Source organism: Giraffa tippelskirchi, chromosome 10 (genome assembly GCF_054371585.1).
Source record: "Giraffa tippelskirchi isolate mGirTip1 chromosome 10, T2T-mGirTip1v1.2.pri, whole genome shotgun sequence".
NCBI lineage: Eukaryota > Metazoa > Chordata > Mammalia > Artiodactyla > Giraffidae > Giraffa > Giraffa tippelskirchi.
In genome coordinates, this window is record NC_137284.1 from 38,263,900 (window position 1) to 38,283,815 (window position 19,916).

The 19,916-nt window shown below is 41.5% G+C and overlaps 1 protein-coding gene across 5 annotated transcripts in view; it reads left to right on the forward strand.

Moving 5' to 3' along the window:
* CCDC81 (coiled-coil domain containing 81) overlaps positions 1-19,916 on the forward strand; it is a 38,635-nt gene extending 18,719 nt beyond the window's left edge. For all 5 annotated transcript variants that reach the window (XM_081536354.1, XM_081536353.1, XM_081536352.1 and 2 more), the window contains 9 exons: positions 608-731; positions 3,373-3,466; positions 3,889-4,035; positions 4,696-4,800; positions 7,818-7,990; positions 9,617-9,695; positions 10,394-10,614; positions 16,958-17,083; positions 19,426-19,916. In XM_081536354.1, coding sequence (XP_081392480.1) covers positions 608-731; positions 3,373-3,466; positions 3,889-4,035; positions 4,696-4,800; positions 7,818-7,990; positions 9,617-9,695; positions 10,394-10,614; positions 16,958-17,083; positions 19,426-19,567 — 1,211 coding nt within the window. In that variant the 3' untranslated portion in view covers positions 19,568-19,916. The remainder of the gene's footprint in view (positions 1-607; positions 732-3,372; positions 3,467-3,888; positions 4,036-4,695; positions 4,801-7,817; positions 7,991-9,616; positions 9,696-10,393; positions 10,615-16,957; positions 17,084-19,425) is intronic.

Sequence of the window (19,916 nt, forward strand, 5' to 3'; positions counted from 1 at the left end):
TGTCAACCCCAATCTTCCAGTTCCTTCCACCCCTCACCCTTTCCCCCTTGGTGTCTGTATGTTTGTTCTCTATGTCTGTGTCTCTGTTTCTCTTAGTAGCCGTTTCACATCTCACTTCCTCCATGGAAACTTCTCTCATCAATGGATTCTGAACTGGCTCCCTTCATCTCCTCTGTCAGACTGTTAAAGATGGCACTGTTTATCTGACATTCAGATATGCTGCATCCTTGTCCTGAGTTGCTACGTATATAATGTGTATAAAACACTTAGTATTTTTGGCAGGTGGAAAGACCTCCACAAATGAAAGCTCTCGTGTTTTCTGTTTGTATCTTATTTTTCCTCTCCAACTATATTTATTGAAAGATCTTCAAGGGCAGAGACTTGCCTCTTGTATTTTTTAAAGTGCCCAGCCAGAGCCTTTACATGTAATAAGTATACAGCAAAATAGATATTTTAATCACACTAGAGCAAGGGACAATAATTTAAAATGAGAAAGTGCATTTTATGTGAAAAATTTCCCAAGTAAAATTATGAGTTTTTAATATCTGTGTTACATACAAACCACTGATTTAGAGTTGAAAGGAACTTGCTTTCATTCATTCTACAGAGATTTTATCACCCAAGACAGCTCAAGATAGACCAGCTGTCTCTCCTGCCAAAGGGACAAATGTCAGCTTGCCAAATAAATTGGAGCAGAATGGGAGTGGTGGGAAGAATATGAACCTTGAAAGGTAATGCACTGGGTATTTTTTTCTGTTGCATTTTACTAAATATATTTTCACACCCTATCTTGATGTAGGGAATTTTAAATAAGCATTCATTTTTTCATTCATTCCTTCATCCACTATTCCTGGTACTACATTCTAGCATCTAGCATACACCTGCACGCCAGGTGATGAAGGTGGTAATGATGACCAGCACTCACAACCTGTGGGAAAACCAGAGTAATAAATTATGATTCAGTAGGATAAATTCTACCACAGAGGTGGAAACAAAACAGCACAGAGGAGAAAACATCTAACTTCCCTTATGAATTTGGGAAAACCTCTCTTGTTTTCTGTGTATGGATATTATAATATGACACAGGTTCATGTTTAGATCCAATTGGAAAGCATTTTTGCTAAACATGGCTTTGTTGTTGTTTAGTCACTAAGTTTGTGCAACTCTTTGCAACCCCATGGGCTGCAGCACACTAGGCTTCCCTGTCCTTCACCAACTCCCAGAGCTTGCTCAAACTCATGTCCATCGAGTCAGTGATGCCATCCAACCATCTCATTCTCTGTCATTCCCTTCTCCTCCTACCTTCAATTTTTCCCAGCATCAGGGTCTTTTCTAATGAGTCAATTCTTCGCATCAGATGGCCAAACTGTTGGAGCTTCAGCTTCAGCATCAGTCCTTCCAATGAATATTCAGTGTTGATTTCCTTTGGGATTCTAATTACTAATTATTAGTGATTAGTAGTAAAGTTTTCCTATAGAAGTTGACCAAACAACCAATGTTTTTTTCTTGTTTGTTTGTTTTTGTTTTGTGTGCTGATTACTAAAGTAATATGCATTTGTCAAAGAAATTTTGGAAGAAATGAGAAAAGCAAGAGATACAAAAACAATCACCCATAACCCCACCAAACAGAAGTTTTCTGTAATGTTATGGGTGTATATCCTTCATTTCAATGCATCTATATTATAACATGGACATGTATTTATACTTGAAACATGTACATACATTTTAAAGAAAACTGAGATTATATCATATGAACCTTTGCTATACGTAACAATTTAAGTGGTGAAAATTTCCCTATGGCTTTAAATGTTCTAAAACATGAACAAATGATTGCTCATCTCATTTATTAAACCTTTTGTTCAACAAATCTCCTGTATACGTAGATGATTTTTAGTTTTTTATAAATGTTGAAACAAATATAATCACATAATTCTTTACACACACCTGCATATTCTATAGGAAAGAAGCTTTAAAGTGAAATTTCAGAGATAAGTGATGAGTCCATTTTTCATGTTTTTGATATGCATTACCAATCATCTTCAGGGCTTCTGAAGTGGTGCTAGTTTTAAAGGACCCGCCAGCCAAAGCAGGGAGACATAAGAGATGTGGATTCGATCCCTGGGTCAGGAAGATCCTCCAGAGGAGGGCATGGCAGCCTGCTCCAGTATTCTTGCCTGGAGAATCCCATGGACAGAGGAGCCTGGTGGAGTACAGTTCATGGGGCTGCAAAGAGTTGGACACAACTGAAGTGACTTAGCATGCATGGTACCATGCACCAGTTACCCTCAGGTAGATGATACCCAAAATTATCTTCCCAGTAACAGAAATATGAAGAATTGCTGTGTTCTCTGTAGCTTTGCTAATACTGGATATGGCTCCCATTCTCACCCAAGGTGAAAGCTAAAGTCATTACCATGGCCTTCAATGTCTTGCCTGATCTCTGATCTCTCTCTCTTACTTCCTCCAGCCACACTGAACACAGGCATGCTCCCACTTCTAGTCATTAGCACTCATTTGCTCCACTAGATTCTTTTCCATCAGATATCTGATTATTATTATTCTTTTACTGCCTTCAAGTTGCTCAGATGTCACCGTTCTGGTGAGAACTTCCCTGGCCATTGTATTCATGATTTAATACTCCATTCCTCCAGCATTGCATGGTATTTATCACCATCGAACAGACTATATAATTCATTCGTCTTGTTTACTGACTGTCTACTCCCATCAGCATGTTAATTCCATGAGGACAGAGCATTTTTTTTTGCATGTGTGTTTTGTTCTTCACTGCCTCTCCCATGCTGAGAGCAGTACACCTAGTAAACACTCAACAAATTTTTGTAGAATGAGTAAGTTTTATCCAATTTCACTGAATTGGTAACTGAGACTTTGTACAGTTATCCAGTTTGTCTAATGCCAGTCAACTTCTAATAAAGAAAGCCGGGTTTTGAACCTGAGTTTATCTGATATAAAGGTTAGGTTTTTAATCTCTATACATGTAGATACTCTAAAGAAAACTGCTGAGATATTTTTTATTTTCTTATATTTATGTGTGCATGCATGTTTAGTCACTTCAGTCACGTCTGACTCTTTGTAACCCTATGGACTGTAGACCACCAGGGTCCTCTGTCCATGGGATTCTCCAGGCAAGATCACTGGAATGGGTTGCCATGCCCTCCTCCAGGGGATCTTCCCATCCCAGGGATCAAAGCTGCATCTCTTATGTCTCCTGTATTGGTAGGCGAGTTCTTTACCATTAGTGCCACCTCGGAAGCCCTCTTGTATTTATACTTGTTTCTAAAATTATCATTCATCATTGATTATAATTGATGTCAGGCTACATTAATATTAATTAATGTTGCATTGTTTTTATAGTGTATCATCTCCAGGTGGACTGAAAAATGATCATGAAATGAAGCCTAAAATTTCTCCAGGCACTTCTTGCAAGGACCATCATAGGGCAGGACAGGTACAGTGTCTTCAAAGAGACAGAGCCCAGACAGAATCTCCTTCTGACTTCTGCTTCTCAAAGATAATTCGAGGAATTGCTCTTTCTTTAATACACGGGTATGGCTCAAGTACACAGGACCTATAATGGGACTGTGATAAATTATCTACTAGTCAAAATCCACTAGTTAACAGAAATAGGTCTGGGAAATCTCTAATTTTCAGTTACTTTAAACACAGCTATTCAAGTAAGAGTTGAATAAATCCTCTGGAATATTTGCGGGGCCCTCTCTGAAAAGTTCCATTTGGATAATACCATGAATACATCCTTTTATGAAGTCTACTTCTTGACACCCCTAGCCTTTGGAGAGCTTGGGAAGGAAATGCAGAGCAAAAAAAAAGTAAAAGGTAAAAATCAATTTGCCCTGAAACTCGATGTTATAGGAAATGTGTTACATATGCTTGCAACGAGCACAGCGAAATTCCCCACTGTACTACACTGAGGAGAGGAGGAGGAGAGAGATGGAAGATGAGCGAGTCATCCAGGAGTATCTCATGTTGAAAGACCAAGAGACTATCTTCAAAGAGCAGGTACTTCCGCACTTCTGGTAAGGAGTGTTTAACATGGGGCAGGAGAACATTATTACCAAATGCCGTTTAAAAAGCTCCAACGTGTAGCTTGACGGTAGTGTATTTAATCATTTACCTACTGCTAAATTTGAACTTAGGTTATGTCCAAGTTTTCACTAATAATAAGAAGCCCGGGGATGAATATCCATGCAGTTGGTGTTTGCACCTGCTACTGATTTTTTTCCACTCCCTAAGGACTGAGTTTTAAAGGTGGAATTCCTGGATGTATATGGCTTTATTTTTGATTTATCATAAAATATAGCCCCAGGCAAGTCTTTTTCCTTCAGATTCATGGCCTATCTTGAGTAAAGGTGGAATGGCACCTTCACCTTTGCTCTATCCTGATTTCTGAACTTTTCAATAACTGGCCCTACTGCCTTCTTGTGATATCATAGGGAACCATTCCTGAAATCTTTCTTCCTTCTTACTGTCCCTGTAGAAGTGGTGCCTAGAGTCCAAGAATGGGAAACAAAAGCCCACTTAAAAAAAAAAATTATAAACATATCAGAAAGTACCATTACCTCCCAAAGGCAGGTTCCTACCTTACTTGGGTTATTTTAATGTAGTAGAATTAAATTTTTAAAGACTCTATTTCAACATGTAATGATATTTTTTTCAAAGATGAGAAGTCTGGCTAGTAGAGAACAGAATCAAAAGAATGCTGCCTATAATCTTGGAGTTGCTGAAGCTATAAGAATCCACAAGAATGAGAAACCTGAATTTTATGTAAGAATCTTTTCAAAATTTCTGTTGCTGATACCTGCCCTAGTTGTGAGCATTTGGGTCTACTCATCTTGCATGTTGTGCCATTTTTAAAAAGTGGTAAGGCTGTGCAAGGTTGAAGTTTCCTTCTAAAGCAGGAGTGGTCCTGTGTCTGTCTCCACATGTTCACGTTCACAATACAGTTCCTGTTGTTGGTCACTATAGTGCTTGTCAAGGATGGTAATTCTCAGCTGGGACCTGGGGGAGGTGGGGTTAGGAGACAGTGTATTAAATTCCTGCCCCAGGATCAGATGATCTAAATAGAGAACAAATATCTCCTGGGAGTTTGCTGGCAATACAGAATCTAGGGTGCCACCTCACACCTCACAGAATGAGAATCTACTCAATAATACATTTAGGTGATTTGTAGCTTCCTTAAGTTTGAGAGGGGCTTCCCAGGTGGCTCAGTGGTAAAGAATCTGCCTGCCAATGTAAGAGATGCAGGTTCAATCTGTGGGTTTGGAAGATCTCCTGGAGGAGGGCATGGCAGCCCACGCCAGTATTCTTACTTGGAGAATCCTATGGACAGAGGAGCCTGGTGGGCTACAGTCCATGGGTTCGCAAAAGAGTTGGACACAATAAGTTTGAGAAGTCCAGCTTCAGATGGAGGTGAGCCACCTGCCTTGCCATTAATTGTTTTCAATCATGATGTGCCTACCTTTATTTCTGCTTGTTCTTGCTTCTTTTTACCTCACTGTCTAGGTAATGTGACACTCTGGATGTACATCTAATAAAATAGATTTTCTTTATTTAACATCAAACATTTCACTGAATTATTTTGTGCTGGCCACTGTACTAGTAGCTAAGAATACAAAGATGAAGAATAAGACAAAGTCCCTCTCTAAAGACATTTCAGGATAATGGGGGAAACAGATTTAAAGAGACAAGCTGCTAAGTCGCTTCAGTCATGTCTGACTCTGTGCGACCCCATAGACGGCAGCCTACCAGGCTCCCCTGTCCCTGGGATTCTCCAGGCAAGAACACTGGAGTGGGTTGCCATTTCCTTCTCCAATGCGTGAAAGTGAAGTCGTTCAGTTGTGTCCGACTCTTAGCGACCCCATGCACTGCAGCCTACCAGGCTCCTCCACCCATGGCATTTTCCAGGCAAGAGTACTGGAGTGGGGTGCCATTGCCTTCTCCGAAAGAGACAAGAGTGTGACATAAACTAAATGCTATGGTAAATCTTTGAACAGGGCAGAGAGGGGAGTCACTTAACCCAGACCAGAGATCTGGGAAGACTTCCTGGCATACAGGAGTTAGGTCAAGAAGTGAATGGAGGCAAAACCTTCCGGTCAGGGGCAGCAGGGAGTGAGGAAGAGAGAGCACCATGCTTTTGAGCTATAGGCCCAATCTCTCTCTCCTCTTAGGTAGATTTAAGGTTCAGATTATATGTTTATCACTGCCCAATTTGAATTTCCTCTTTGTTTTAACTGTAGATACTTAAAGTGAAAAAGATCAAAACAGAAGTTTCGATTCCCCTTCTCAACCTGTTCTTCTCCCAGCCTTCCCATTTTAGCAAGTGGCATCACCAGCCAGACAGTTGCACAAACCCTTACCTAAAGTGATCCCAGATCCCTTCTCCTCTGTTCTCACTTCATCCAGCCATCTTCAAGTCCACTTGCCTTCACCTCCAAAATGTATCCAGCATCTCTTCACCTTCAATGGTACCCGACCCTAGCCCAAGCTGCATTTCTAGAAGGTCCAACTTTTGTGATGGTTTCCTAGTTAGGCTCGCTGTCCGCCTTCCTACAATCTAGTCTCCACATAGAAGCCAAAGTGATCTTTTAAAACTGTTCACCAGAACAGATCGTTCTCCATATAGAGCCTCTAATGGCCTACCATTGAATTAAAATAAGTCTAAACACCTGACCTTGACCTCTCACATCCCCCTGATTTGGCCCACCTCTCTCTTTGAGCCCACCTGCCGTGTTCTCCCCCTGCTCACTATGCTTCAGCCACAGAGACCTTCTTTCTGCTTGTTTTCATCTAGTGTCTTTGCACTTGCTATTCCTTCTGTATGGGTCCCTGATACTTGCAGTGGAGGTGACCCAGTCACTACCTTAGCAAAAGCCTTCCCTAATAACCAATTAACCCCGTTCCCATCCAGTTACTTGCTATGATAAAGAAGACCTCATAGCACCTTGTTGCTGTTCAGTCACTGAGTCATGTCCAACTCTTTTACAACCCCAAGGACTGTAAGCCCACCAGGCTCCTCCGTCCATGGGATTCCCTAGGCAAGAATACTAGAGTGGAATGCCATTTCCTTCTCGAGGGGAATCTTCCTGACCCAGGGATGGAACTCGCGTCTTACGCATTGGCAGGTGGATTCTTTTCCATTGAGCCACGAGGAAGCCGTCATAGCACACATTAATATCTTAAATTATCTGCGTGTTGTTGCTTCTTGACTGGCTGTCTCCTGCACCAGCATGTGGGATCAGTGAGAGTGAGGCTCTCTGTTGATCTCTGCCCTTGGTCACGGCTGGGTTCCCAGTGTTGAGATTGGCCAGGCCCAAGTAGGTGCTATATTCTCCTTCTTCCACCCCCTTGCATTCCTGTTGATGTTTCTGCACTCACTCAGAATTCCTTCTTCTTTCAGTATGAATGTGTAAGTACTAGTGGAGGACCTACTCCTTGAAGTCCCTTTTCACCTCCCTCTCAGTTATGGGGCTGTGGTCAGTACTATTCAGATTCATCCTTAACTGCGCTTGTATTAATCTGTGGGTCACTAGCTATTTGCCATGTTGAAGACTGGGCAAATATGATAACTTAATGTTTTCTGGTTGACTTTAGTCTTCCGAATGATTACCTTTGTTCTTTAATGCTTTTTGGAGAAGGAAATGGCAGCCCACTCCAGTACTCTTGCCTGGAAATTCCCATGGATGGAGGAGCCTGGTAGGCTACAGTCCATGCGACTTCACTTTCACTTTCTTTGATGCTTTTTATGATTCTAGAATAAATGAGTTGCTTTTCTTTCATTCTAGAAATCCTTCCTGTTTGATAAACGGCCACTCAGTCCTGAGATTAATGCTTTTAAGCAAGAGGAGTATTCCCAAAGTCTCCTGAGACAAATGGATCACAGACGGGAAAAGGACATAAAGCAAAGGCAAAACGGAGAGCTGATGGACCGCCTGGAACAAGTGCAGCTCACAGAGGAGTGAGTCTCTGAAAAGACGGGTTTGGAATGCTCACGGGACACTTCTTCCCCTGTAGGACTAAATCATCGCTGGTAGTCCCGTTAGTACAGCTGTGCACATTAACCCAGCTAGCAGCCGGTACCATAGCATAACACTTCATTGGAAACATGAAAAAGCCAGCATTATTATAACTATCATTATAGTAACGATGGCTGCTTATAATCATTTTGATTACAGAGTATCATTTAGTATTTTGAAGCGAGATATTATTATTTTTAAACTTTATTAATTTGGCTGCATTGGGTCTTTGTTGTGGTTTGTGGGCTTCTCTCTAGCCATGGTGTGTAGGCTCTAGGGCCTATAGATTCAGCAGTTGCAGCCTTAGTGCCCTGTGGCATTTGGGATCTTAGTTCCCTAACCAGGGATCCAATCTGTGTCCCCTGCATTGGAAGGCAGGTTCTTAACCACTATACCACCAGGGAAGTCCCCATTTTGAACTGTTTTGTGGTCACTAATCCTTGTAGGTGACAGAAAGGACTTGTCTTGAGCAGGCTTCGTTATTCCCAGATGACCTCAAGGCAAACTGAGTTTTATTATAACTAAGAAGGGGGTCCTGTGGAACCCAAGGGCAGAAATGTATGGGAGACCCAGGAGGGCTGAAACCAGGGTCTAAAATCCTTGTAAAAAACGCTTTCCATCTGCTAATATCCACAGCTCCTTAGTTGACATTGTCTGTATTCCGCTGACACTTGGATGAATTTCAACCTCAATTCCAAATTTTTACGAAAGAATCTGATTGGTCCTGCATGGGCTATCAGAGACCTAGGTTAGGGCCAGGGCCGAAGAGTTCAAACATGCTAGAGGGGATACACTTCTGCTACTGGAGGGAAATTAAGGAGGCTGCTGGGGTGAGAGAGAGACCTCCAAAACAAATAAGCAGCTAGATTCTGTGGCCGAAAAGCTGTTTTCTATAAAATGCATATGTTTTGTTTTATTCACTTTTCAGATCATGTGGAGGTGGCATAAAACAGATACGTGTTACAATAGGAAGATCATTCTTAAAAATAAATCTTGTGATGAATCATTTTATTGTGTTATAGACATTTTCTGCTTTCCTATCTAGATTTTTTTTAAGCATGGGGGGAGAAGGGGTGCCTGACTTACTGGCAGTGCATTTGGAAAATATGGTTGGTCAGTTACTTATTCTCTACCTGTCTGTCCTTGTCTGCGGGCTTTCCCAGTGGCTCAGTGATAGGGAATCTGTCTGCAATGCGGGAGACCTGGGTTTGATCCCTGGGTCGGAAAGATCCCCTGGAGGAGGAAATGGCAACTCACTCCAGTGTTCTTGCCTGGAGAATCCCATGGTCAGAGGAACCTTGCGGGCTACAGTCCATGGGGTTGCAAAGAGTCGGACACGACTGAAGTGACTTAGCAACAGCAGCAGCTGTCCTTGTCTACTAGCCTATGGATTTGGATTACTCTTTTCTTAAAGTAAAAGTTCCTGGAAGGAAAAAAATATCACTTTTTGTTTACCAGGTTCTTATTCCTATTAATATTTATTAAACATGTGTTGTTGATGTTAATCTGTGTTACGAAAGACTCTGTAACAAACTGTGCCCTCACCTTCTCTTATTTGTAACTGCCAGACTTGCTGCGCAAAGAGCCAAATACATAAAAGATAAGATGGAAGAAACACAGTGTTACAAGAGAGCTCTGGATGCCCAGGTAAGGAGACAATTATTACTTTAAAATTGTGCAGTGTTTCTGGCTGCTTTTGGTCCCCACGGATGGAGTAGTTGAAATCTGTAGGAATGAACTGCCAAGGGCTGGAAACGTGACATATCTGGGAATGATTCTTAAACTGATTAACTAGCTGTAATACAGTTTTGTGCATTTATTGCCCGGATGCTGTAAAACCTGGACCTTGTGGGTATATCTGTCCCCAAATAAGTGTTCTCTCCCCTTTAATATTGCTGTAAACAGTGATGTCCATGTAGCACATGTTTAACTTTTTTAACGTTTCCCATATACACTGCAAACTACTGTAATTTACATGTGTTTCCTTGTTGTAAATAAGCTCCTCCTCCTATCCAGATTTTTGTGTCTGTGTGTTCTACCAATTAACTACTTTTGCAGTTTTATTCCTTTATTATTTTTCCTACTTTGTTTTGTGTAATAGGGAAAAAATACAAAAGCTGGAATCCCCACCCTCCCCTAAAAAGGCATGCAGTATTTCAATAGCATTCTAAAAATACGTGTGAATCCTGTAATGTTATGAATGCCCTTCTGTGTTATCCATTTGGTGTTTTTTGAGGCCCTTGTTCCTCCCACCCAGGTGCTGGTTTTTGCTATGCCACAGCCTTGTTCCTGACGTCTAGTCCCTGGTATAACCATAATCTGCATTCTGTGTGTCCCTGCCTCAGATAAAAAACAGATGCCCTCAGCTGCCCATGTTTGAGCCAGACTCTTCTAAGCCCATCTTTGGTAAGAATGAGGGTGAGATGATGGTGGAAAAGCGAAAGAGAGACCAGAATTACATGAAGCATCAGATGGAGGCTGCTGCTAACCACAAGAGGAGAGCCATCCTGCACCAGCTGGTGGACCAAAAGCGGGATTTGCTAATGCTTCAGAGGACACACAAAGAGTGAGACCTCTGGCTCTTTCCTCCTCCTCTCATGCCCTCCAGAGAAGCAATCATAATAGTGAACACACTGAAGTGTTACCATGTGCAAAATATCGTTCTATGCTCTATCTTTTTCGTCCCTACAATTCAACCTATGGACAAAAGCTTTTAAATTAATAATAGACCCATTTAAAAGAAATATTATGTATACATGTTTCTATAAGCATATATATATATATATATAATGATGTAAGATAACCAATAATGAATTCCAAATGAATGATCTTTTTCATATTCTTTTCCATTATGGTTTATTATAAGATGCTGACTATAGTTCTCTTACTGCTTTTCTATTTTATATATAGTAGTTTGTATCTGTTAATCCCAAACTCCTAATTTATCCCCCCCCACTCCCTTTCCCTTTTGGTAACCATAAGTTTGGAGAAGTATCTGTTTGAGTCTCATACCTGTTCTTATCACATTATTTATTTGCTATATTTACTATTTTGTGTTGTTTGCTTTCTTACTGTAGAGTTGTAAAAGTACTCTAATCTCCAATTTTTTTAAAAATTGAAGTACTTAGCATTCCATAGTTTTAAAAGCTTTCTGGTGATTCTATTGGGCAGCTAAGTTCACAGGTGACATCTAGGTTCTGCAGGTTTGGTTAAGAAGGATGTCCATTTGGAACTATGTATTACTTGGTTGAGGTTTCCTAGGTGGCTCAGTGGTACAGAATCCACCTGCCAATGCAGGAGACACAGGTTCAATCCCTGGGTCAGAAAGATCCCCTGGAGAAGGCAATGGGCTACCCACTCCAGTATTTTTGCCTGGGAAATCCCATGGACAGAGGAGCTTGGCGGGCTACAGTCCCAAGGAGTTGCAAAGAATCGGGCACAGCTTAGAGACTAAACAATAACCACAAAGTCACAAACAAACTTTCTTGATCCTACTTCTCCCTCAAGTTAACTTTCCATAGTTTTCTTTCCCTGTATAGGACAATGTCTGAAAAGAGTTGTCCACCCCAGCATTGTCTATATGTGAGTCACAAATGTGCTGCCCTGCTCAAGTGAACACAAAGATATGAAACTCAGATCCTTTCTCATCCTCCACTAAATACCTTCTGCAGAGAACTGTGCATATAGTAAGCTGTGCTGATGTTTGCTGGTGCAGGGGTGCTGAAGGTGAGAACATTCTGGAAATCAGAGCTCTGAGCATACATGAACTGTGGTCTTTACTTGGTTATCTCTTTTGTCGGAGCTCTGATCATAAACTTCCTTTTCTGTATGGGCCAGGTCCCTGTCTTCTGTTTATATATCCTTTACTGATTATTCCAGTCTCTCTTACTTCTCTTATCTTTTCCAACTGGCCCACCTTCAGTCCACCTCAAGATGTGAATTTAGGTCTTCCTGTGGCAAATAGAAGGTCACTTTCTTTCAGAGAGAAATGATTTAGTCTGTGTGATCCAAAGATGCCTGCTGATGTAATTTTACTTGTTTTACATTTTTTTCTTTAAACTTTCCTGTTTTTGTTTTTTAAAAATATAACAATTCATGCTCACTAAAATTATGAATGAGTGCAGAGATTTTTTTTTTTTAAAAGGCTAATAATCTCTCCTACCAAGTAGTCTGTGTTAAGATTAGCCTTCTACATTTTTTCCTATTTCTTTTACAAACGTATTAAAAAATGTACACTATATATTTTTCCTTCCATTTTGCAAATGAGGTGTGTGAGATCTTATGTATTACTCTACAACCCAAACTTTCTTTAACCTAATAATGTGCCATTAATTTGTATTTCAGTTCAGTTCAGTCGCTCAGTCATGTCCGACTCTTTGCGACCCCATGAATTGCAGCATGCCAGGCCTCCCTGTCCATCACCAACTCCCGGAGTTTACCCAAACCCATGTCCATCGAGTTAATGATGCCATCCAACCATCTCATCCTCTGTTGTTCGCGTCTCTTCCTGCCCCCAATCCTTCCCAGCATTAGGGTCTTTTCCAATGAGTCAACTCTTCGCATGAGGTGGCCAAAGTATTGGAGTTTCAGCTTCAACATCATTCCTTCCAATGAACACCCAGAACTGATCTCCTTTAGGATGGACTGGATGGATCTCCTTGCAGTCCAAGGGACTCTCAAGAGTCTTCTTCAACACCACAGTTCAAAAGTATCAATTCTTCGGCGCTCAACTTTCTTCATCGTCCAACTCTCACATCCATACATGACCACTGGAAAAACCATAGCCTTGACTAGACGGACCTTTGTTGGCAAAGTAATGTCTCTGCTTTTAAATATGCTATCTAGGTTGGCCATAACTTTACTTCCAAGGAGTAAGCGTCTTTTAATTTCATGGCTGCAATCACCATCAGCAGTGATTTTGGAGCCCCCAAAAATAAAGTCTGACACTGTTTCCCCATCTATTTCCCATGAAGTGATGGGACCAGATGCCATGATCTTAGTTTTCTGAACGTTGAGCTTTAAGCCAACTTTTTCACTCTTCTCTTTCACTTTCATCAAGAGGCTGTTTAGTTCTTCTTCACTTTCTGCCATAAGGGTGGTGTCATCTACATATCTGAGGTTATTGATATTTCTCCCCGCAATCTTGATTCCAGCTTGTGTTTCTTCCAGCCCAGCATTTCTCATGATGTACTCTGCATATAAGTTAAATAAGCAGGGTGACAATATACAGCCTTGACGTACTCCTTTTCCTATTTGGAACCAGTCTGTTGTTCCATGTCCAGTTCTAACTGTTGCTTCCTGACCTGCATACAGGTTTCTCAAGAGACGGATCAGATGGTCTGGTATTCCCATCTCTTTCAGAATTTTCCAGAGTTTATTGTGAGCCACACAGTCAAAGGCTTTGGCATAGTCAAAAAAGCAGAAGTAGATGTTTTTCTGGAACTCTCTTGCTTTTTCAATGATCCAGCGGATATTGGCAATTTGATCTCTGGTTCCTCTGCCTTTTCTAAAACCAGCTTGAACATCTGGAAGTTCACGGTTCATGTATTGCTGAAGCCTGGCTTGGAGAATTTTGAGCATTACTTTACTAGCATGTGAGATGAGTGCAATTGTGCGGTAGTTTGAGCATTCTTTGGCATTGCCTTTCTTTGGGATTGGAACGAAGACCTCTTCCAGTCCTGTGGCCACTGCTGAGTTTTCCAAATTTGCTGGCATATCGAGTGCAGCACTTTCACAGCATCATCTTTCAGGATTTGAAATAGCTCAACTGGAATTCCATCACCTCCACTAGCTTTGTTCGTAGTGATGCTTCCTAAGGCCCACTTGACTTCACATTCCAGGATGTCTGGCTCTAGGTGAGTGATCACACCATCGTGATTATCTGGGTCATGAAGATCTTTTTTGTACAGTTCTTCTGTGTATTCTTGCCAGTACATATATATAAAATTCATTTTTCTGTAATAACAGGATACTATCTATAATATATAATATGGTTTATAATTTAACCTTTGCACCATTGATGAACATTCAGTTTATTTCCAGGTATTTTGCTATTACACCAATTCTGCATTAAACACTTTTCTTATATATCTTTATACTGGTTGTTTTGTTTCTATTGGATAAATTCCTAAAAGTGGTGTTGCTGTTAGTGGGAATGTAAATTGGTACAACCACTATGGCAAACTGTGGTGGTTTCTCAAAAAAAATTAGAATCACTGTTCAGTTCAGTTCAGTTGCTCAGTCATGTCCAACTCTTTGCGACCCCATGACTGCAGCATTCCAAACTCAAACTCATGTCCGTTGAGTTGGTGATGCCACCCAGCCATCTCATCCTCTGTCATCTCCTTCTCCTCCTGCCTTCAATCTTTCCCAGCATCAGGGTCTTTTCAGATGAGTCATCTCTTCACATCAGGTGGCGAAAGTATTGGAGTTTCAGCTTCAACATCAGTCCTTCCAATGAATATTCAGGACTGATTTCCTTTAGGATGGACTGGTTGGATCTCCTTGCAGTCCAAGGGACTCTCAAGAGTCTTCTCCAATACCATAGTTCAAAAGCACCAATTCTTCGGCACTCAGCCTTCTTTATAGTGCAGCTCTCACATCCATACATGACTATTGGAAACACCATAGCCTTAACTAGATGGACCTTTGTTGGCAAAGTAATGTCTGTGCTTTTTAATATGCTGTCTAGGTTGGTCATAACTTTTCTTCCAAGGAGTAAGTGTCTTTTATTCATGGCTGCAGTCACCATCTGCAGTCATTTTGGAGCCCCCAAAAATAAAGTCTGCTACTGTTTCCACTGTTTCCCCATCTATTTGCCATGAAGCGATGGGACAGGATGCCATGATCTTTGTTTTCTGAATGTTGAGCTTTAAGCCAACTTTTTCACTCTCCTCTTTCACTTTCATCAAGAGGCTCTTTAGTTCTTCACTTTCTGCCATATGGGTGGTGTCATCTGCATATCTGAGGTTATTAATATTTCTCCCAGCAATCTTGATTCCAGCTTGTTCTTCTTCCAGCCCAGTGTTTGTCATGATGTACTCTGCATATAAGTTAAATAAGCAGGGTGACAATATACAGCCTTGACGTACTCCTTTTCCTATTTGGAACCAGTCTGTTGTTCCATGTCCAGTTCTAAGTGTTGCTTCCTGACCTGCATACAGATTTCTTAGGAGGCAGGTCAGGTGGTCTGGTATTCCCATCTCTTTCAGAATTTTCCAGAGTTTATTGTGATCCACACAGTCAAAGGCTTTGGCATAGTCAATAAAGCAGAAATAGATGTTTTTCTGGAACTGTATGATTCCATAATTCTACTTCTGTGTATAAAACCAAAAGATTTGAAAGCATACTCTTTCAGAGATATTTGCATACTTATGTTCATAGCAACATTATTTATGATAGCCAAGAAATAGCAACCCAAATATCCAATCACAGATGAATGGATAAAGTGTGGCATACACATACATGGAATATTATGCAGCCTTAAAAAGAAAGTTCTGACACATGCAACAATGTGGATGAACCTTGAGGACATTATGTTAAGTGAAATAAACTAGCCACAAAAAAAAGACAGTGTATGACTCCATTTACATAAGGTAATTAGAGTAGTAATTAGAGTGGTCTAATTCATGGAAACAAAGTAGAAGGGTAGTTGACAGGGGTTGGGGGAGGGAAAAATAGGAAGTTGTTTAATGGGTTTAGAATTTCAATTTTGCAAGGTGAAAAAAGGTATTTTATATATGTTAGATATATTCCCACTGATTGCACGACAGTGGGAATATACTTAATACCATATATCTGTATGTTTAGAAATGGTTAAGAAGGTCAATTTTACGTGGTTTATTTTTTTACTCCAATTAAAAAAACTGAAAAGATAAAAAAGGTTATGAAAAAATGTATATAATAGGTACCATTCAGTCATTGACCTCCCATTGTGTGATAGGAATTGGCACTTTATGTACATTATCCTACTTAATCTGCATAATGACCACAGAATAGCTATTGAATCAACCCTTGTTAGAGGATAATGTGGCCGTGCTATTTTAGAATAAGTAAACCAGCACAAAGCATGTGACAGATTTTTATTGGCGGGTCCTGACACCTAGTGGCGGTTGGTGCCTGTAACACAAGAGTCTTCAGAGCAGCAGGCTAAATCATATTCAGTGAAGTCCCTTCCAGAATTTAATGAGAACTGACTGTAAGAGTTTTAGCTTGGCAAGAAAGAGACACATTTATATTGAGGCCAGTTTGGGGTGATTCACAACAGTCGTGAGTATGTCTTTGGAGATCAGTGGTAGAAACAACATTGGGAATGCTGGAACACTCTACTTGAAGGGAGATATTATACTGCAGTCATTTCTTTGATGACGTGACCCTCATCAAACACTATTTTTTTAAACCTTCTTCACAATGTTGGATCCGTTCTCCATTCACTTTCTTTTGCCTAGTCATTTGTTTTTTTTCCCCCTTTCTAACCATTCATTTGTATGCCTGTCTGCATTGTCTTGTAAAATTCCTGGAAGAACTGGTGGGCCAGCTACTGACAGCTGAGAGTCTGGACTAAAAGGAAAGAAACAAAGTATGGGAAACCATGTGAGATGAATCTTCAGATCAGCTAAATTAGCCTCAAAGGAAATAGATGGCTTTAAAAGCTGAATTTAATTGGAAAGAGGTTTTAATACTACTAATTTAAACCCAGATTGATGATGAAAGGCCTTAGATCCATAAATTATTTGCAGGAGTTTCACCATGTTTTTACAGTGGTCATGTCTCTTAGTCTGTTTCAAAGGGTGGGGAACAAAACCAGGAAGTTTTCTGTTTAACTTAGAATAAAAGGAATGGGGCTCCTCAGGCTGGTGCATGCCTTTCCCAGTATTACAAATGGAATCAGACTGTTCTGTTCTCTCTAGGCACTTGGCAGACAGAAATGCTGAGCTTGAGCGAGTGAACAGAATCAACCAAAGCTTACAGGATGATTGGGAAAGGAGTGCTGTCATGAAGAAGCAGCGAGACTTGGAGGAGAAGGCTTTTGAGCGGTAATACCTGATTGCACCTGAAGTTTTATTTGCAAAGCAAATCCCCTCTGCATCTTGTTTAGTTCCTGCTAATCCTGGGATGACAGATAGGTTTTAAGTGTCAACTTCAGTTTATTAGCATTGACTGCCTAGAGAGCTTAGTGAGGAGGAAAGAATTCTGGGTTCAGTGGGAAATACTGCTGTGGTCTGGGACGGAGACTGCTGTGTTGTATGCTATATGTTTGCCAACTTTGTCCTGATCTTTGCCTCTGTGTAATAGGTTTGTTTTCTTTTTGTGGAGGCTAGGGAGGCCTGGGGAGAGGGGAGGAGGGTGGAAATTCTCTTTGGAAATAATTAGCTGGAAATAGGAACAGAGTGTTTCTGCCTGAACACATGTTAGGCTTATGGAATGGCCTCATAAGAACAGAATCAAGGGGTTGTGGTTAAGACTAGCAATCGGAAAAGTGAGATGCCCAATCAAGAACACCTTCCTGAAATGTATTATATTTCTGCTCACTCTCCCCTGCTATCTATTTACAATCTAGAGTCAGGGAATCTAGATGTTTTTAAGAATTAACACTAGCTTTGGAGAGGCAGCTAATACTTTTTGCCTTATTTTTTCTTATTTCTAAGGTGAGTAAATTAAACGTTTGCCTGGCTTGGCTAACACAGGAATTTGGGGAATCAAATAAAGATAGAAAATCATTATACTTTAAAAATTGAAAATGCTTTACACATGTAAGGTACCATTTCACAGAATGTTAAAAATTTGAAGAAACAAAGTCTATACAATCAAACATTACAAAAACCTGAAAATACCAAAGTAACATTCAACTGCTAATTATCAACAAAGTTTTATCATAAAAAATTGTTACAGTGGATCTTGACCTGTAACTAACCTTTTCCTTTTAGATTTTAAGGCATTCCTCACCTATCTTTCTAATGGGCAGAACCCATATTTTGTGATAATGAAAGTATGAGGGATGATGTGGAAAACAGATTTCAAAGAAGTGGGGTTGTTTGGCCTAGAGAAGAGGAAGAGAAAGGGAAGCTGGATATTTTAAACCGTTTTCTTAATGTTGTGAAAAAAGCAGATAAAAGGCAATGAGATTAGTGTCAGGGAGATTTTAGTTGGATTTTGGAAGAAGGTTTGGTTAATGTCGCGATAAAGGATAGAGACACAACATATGTTTGAGTGGCAGGATGGCCTGACTGCTCCACGGACACAGCAAAATGGACCTCTCACCTGAAGACCCAGGCCAAGCTGTGGGCAGGGACTCAAGTGGATGGCAGACAGGGAGGAAGAATTGGTTGGTGTTAAAAAGAAAACAAAGTAAAAGCAAAATTAAGGTTCGCGTGTATACAGTTGGCTTCCCTGATAGCTCAGTTGGTAAAAAATCCACCTGCAATGCAAAAGACCCCGGTTCGATTCCTGGGTTAGGAAGATCCCCTGGAGAAGGGAACAGCTACCCACTGCAGTATTCTGGCCTGGAGAATTCCATGGACTGTATAATCCATGGGGTGGCAAAGAGTTGGACACTACTGAGCGACTTTCACTTTCACTTTGTATGCAGTTAGCCTGTGATACTCCTTCCTATCCCCAAAAGAAGCCAAGTAGGTCTCCCCTGCCCATTGATAAGGCCGTCTTTTTTTTCCTTTGAGGATTATCATTGATGTTTTTTTTCACAGAATCCCACCTGTACAGGAATTTTGATAGGGTAGGAGGAAACACCGTGGAGATTGTCCTGCATCATGGAGGAAAATGGCTGAAGTGGAAAAGCAGCCACTGCCATCCCTTCATCTCTGCTTTCAACTGCTTTTGTCCTTTTTCTCTGTCTCCACTTCCTCTCCTGCCCTCCACTCTCCAGAGGCTCCTGGCCCTCTGGGTCTTTTCACTGAAATCTAGTCTTCCCTGTCTTCACTGTTTGCTGATAACCAGCAGCTCAATGGCTTGATCTTCTCTCAAAAGCTGTCTCCTGGGAAGCCTGACAGGTTAAGGACCCACACAGGGCCAAGCAGCAAACACCAAAGCCCTGGAGTTTTCCCATTGGCGCTGACTGTGTGACTCGGGGCTGGTCTTGTGTTCTCTGAGGGTTTAGGTTGGGTGACGGGAGAGGACTTGGGGTCAGACGGGAAGGTACTACTCAGAGCCTGTTACTGACCGGGAAGGAGACGCGGGAGATGCCCTTCCTGGGGTGACCAGCAGGTGGAAGCGCGGGGGATCACGGATGGACCGGAAGCTCCTGGAGGGCAGGGACCCGGCGCTGCTCCTGCACGCCGTCCTGGCTCCAGGTTCCAGGCGAGGCGCGCAGCAAAGACTCAAGGGGCGCTGGCCGACGACCACTCTTCCTCCGTCTCTACAGGGCCTCCGACAAGCTCTTCCTGCTGGACCAATGTGAGAAGTACCGGCGCTGCAAGCAGTGCCAGAGGCGCACCTCCAACAGGGGCGAGAGCAACCTGTGGCCCCTGAACAAGTACATGCACGGCTCCCGGCTGTTCGTATAAAACCCAGAGTCTGGGCCTGCGTCTCCTGGGGAAAGTCTTTTTTTTTTTTTTTTTTTTTTAAGGGTGATGGTGAAACTTCGTATTTTTACTTTAGAGGAAAAAAAATTACTGTGCCATTCTGGTGCTTTTCGGAGTAGATCGGATTCCTATAGACGGCTTCTCCCTGCTTGTCTCCCTCCCAACCCGCCCCAGGCCCACCAAGGAGCCTGGACTGGGAAGTGGAACCCCGCTTCACTGTGGTTGCAAGGGGAGTGCTGACCCAACCCACCACCCCCTCTGTGACTTTGTCTAGGAACCTTTATTTTTCTTCACCTATAACGAAGAGTGTCATAATAAATACTTCCTACGA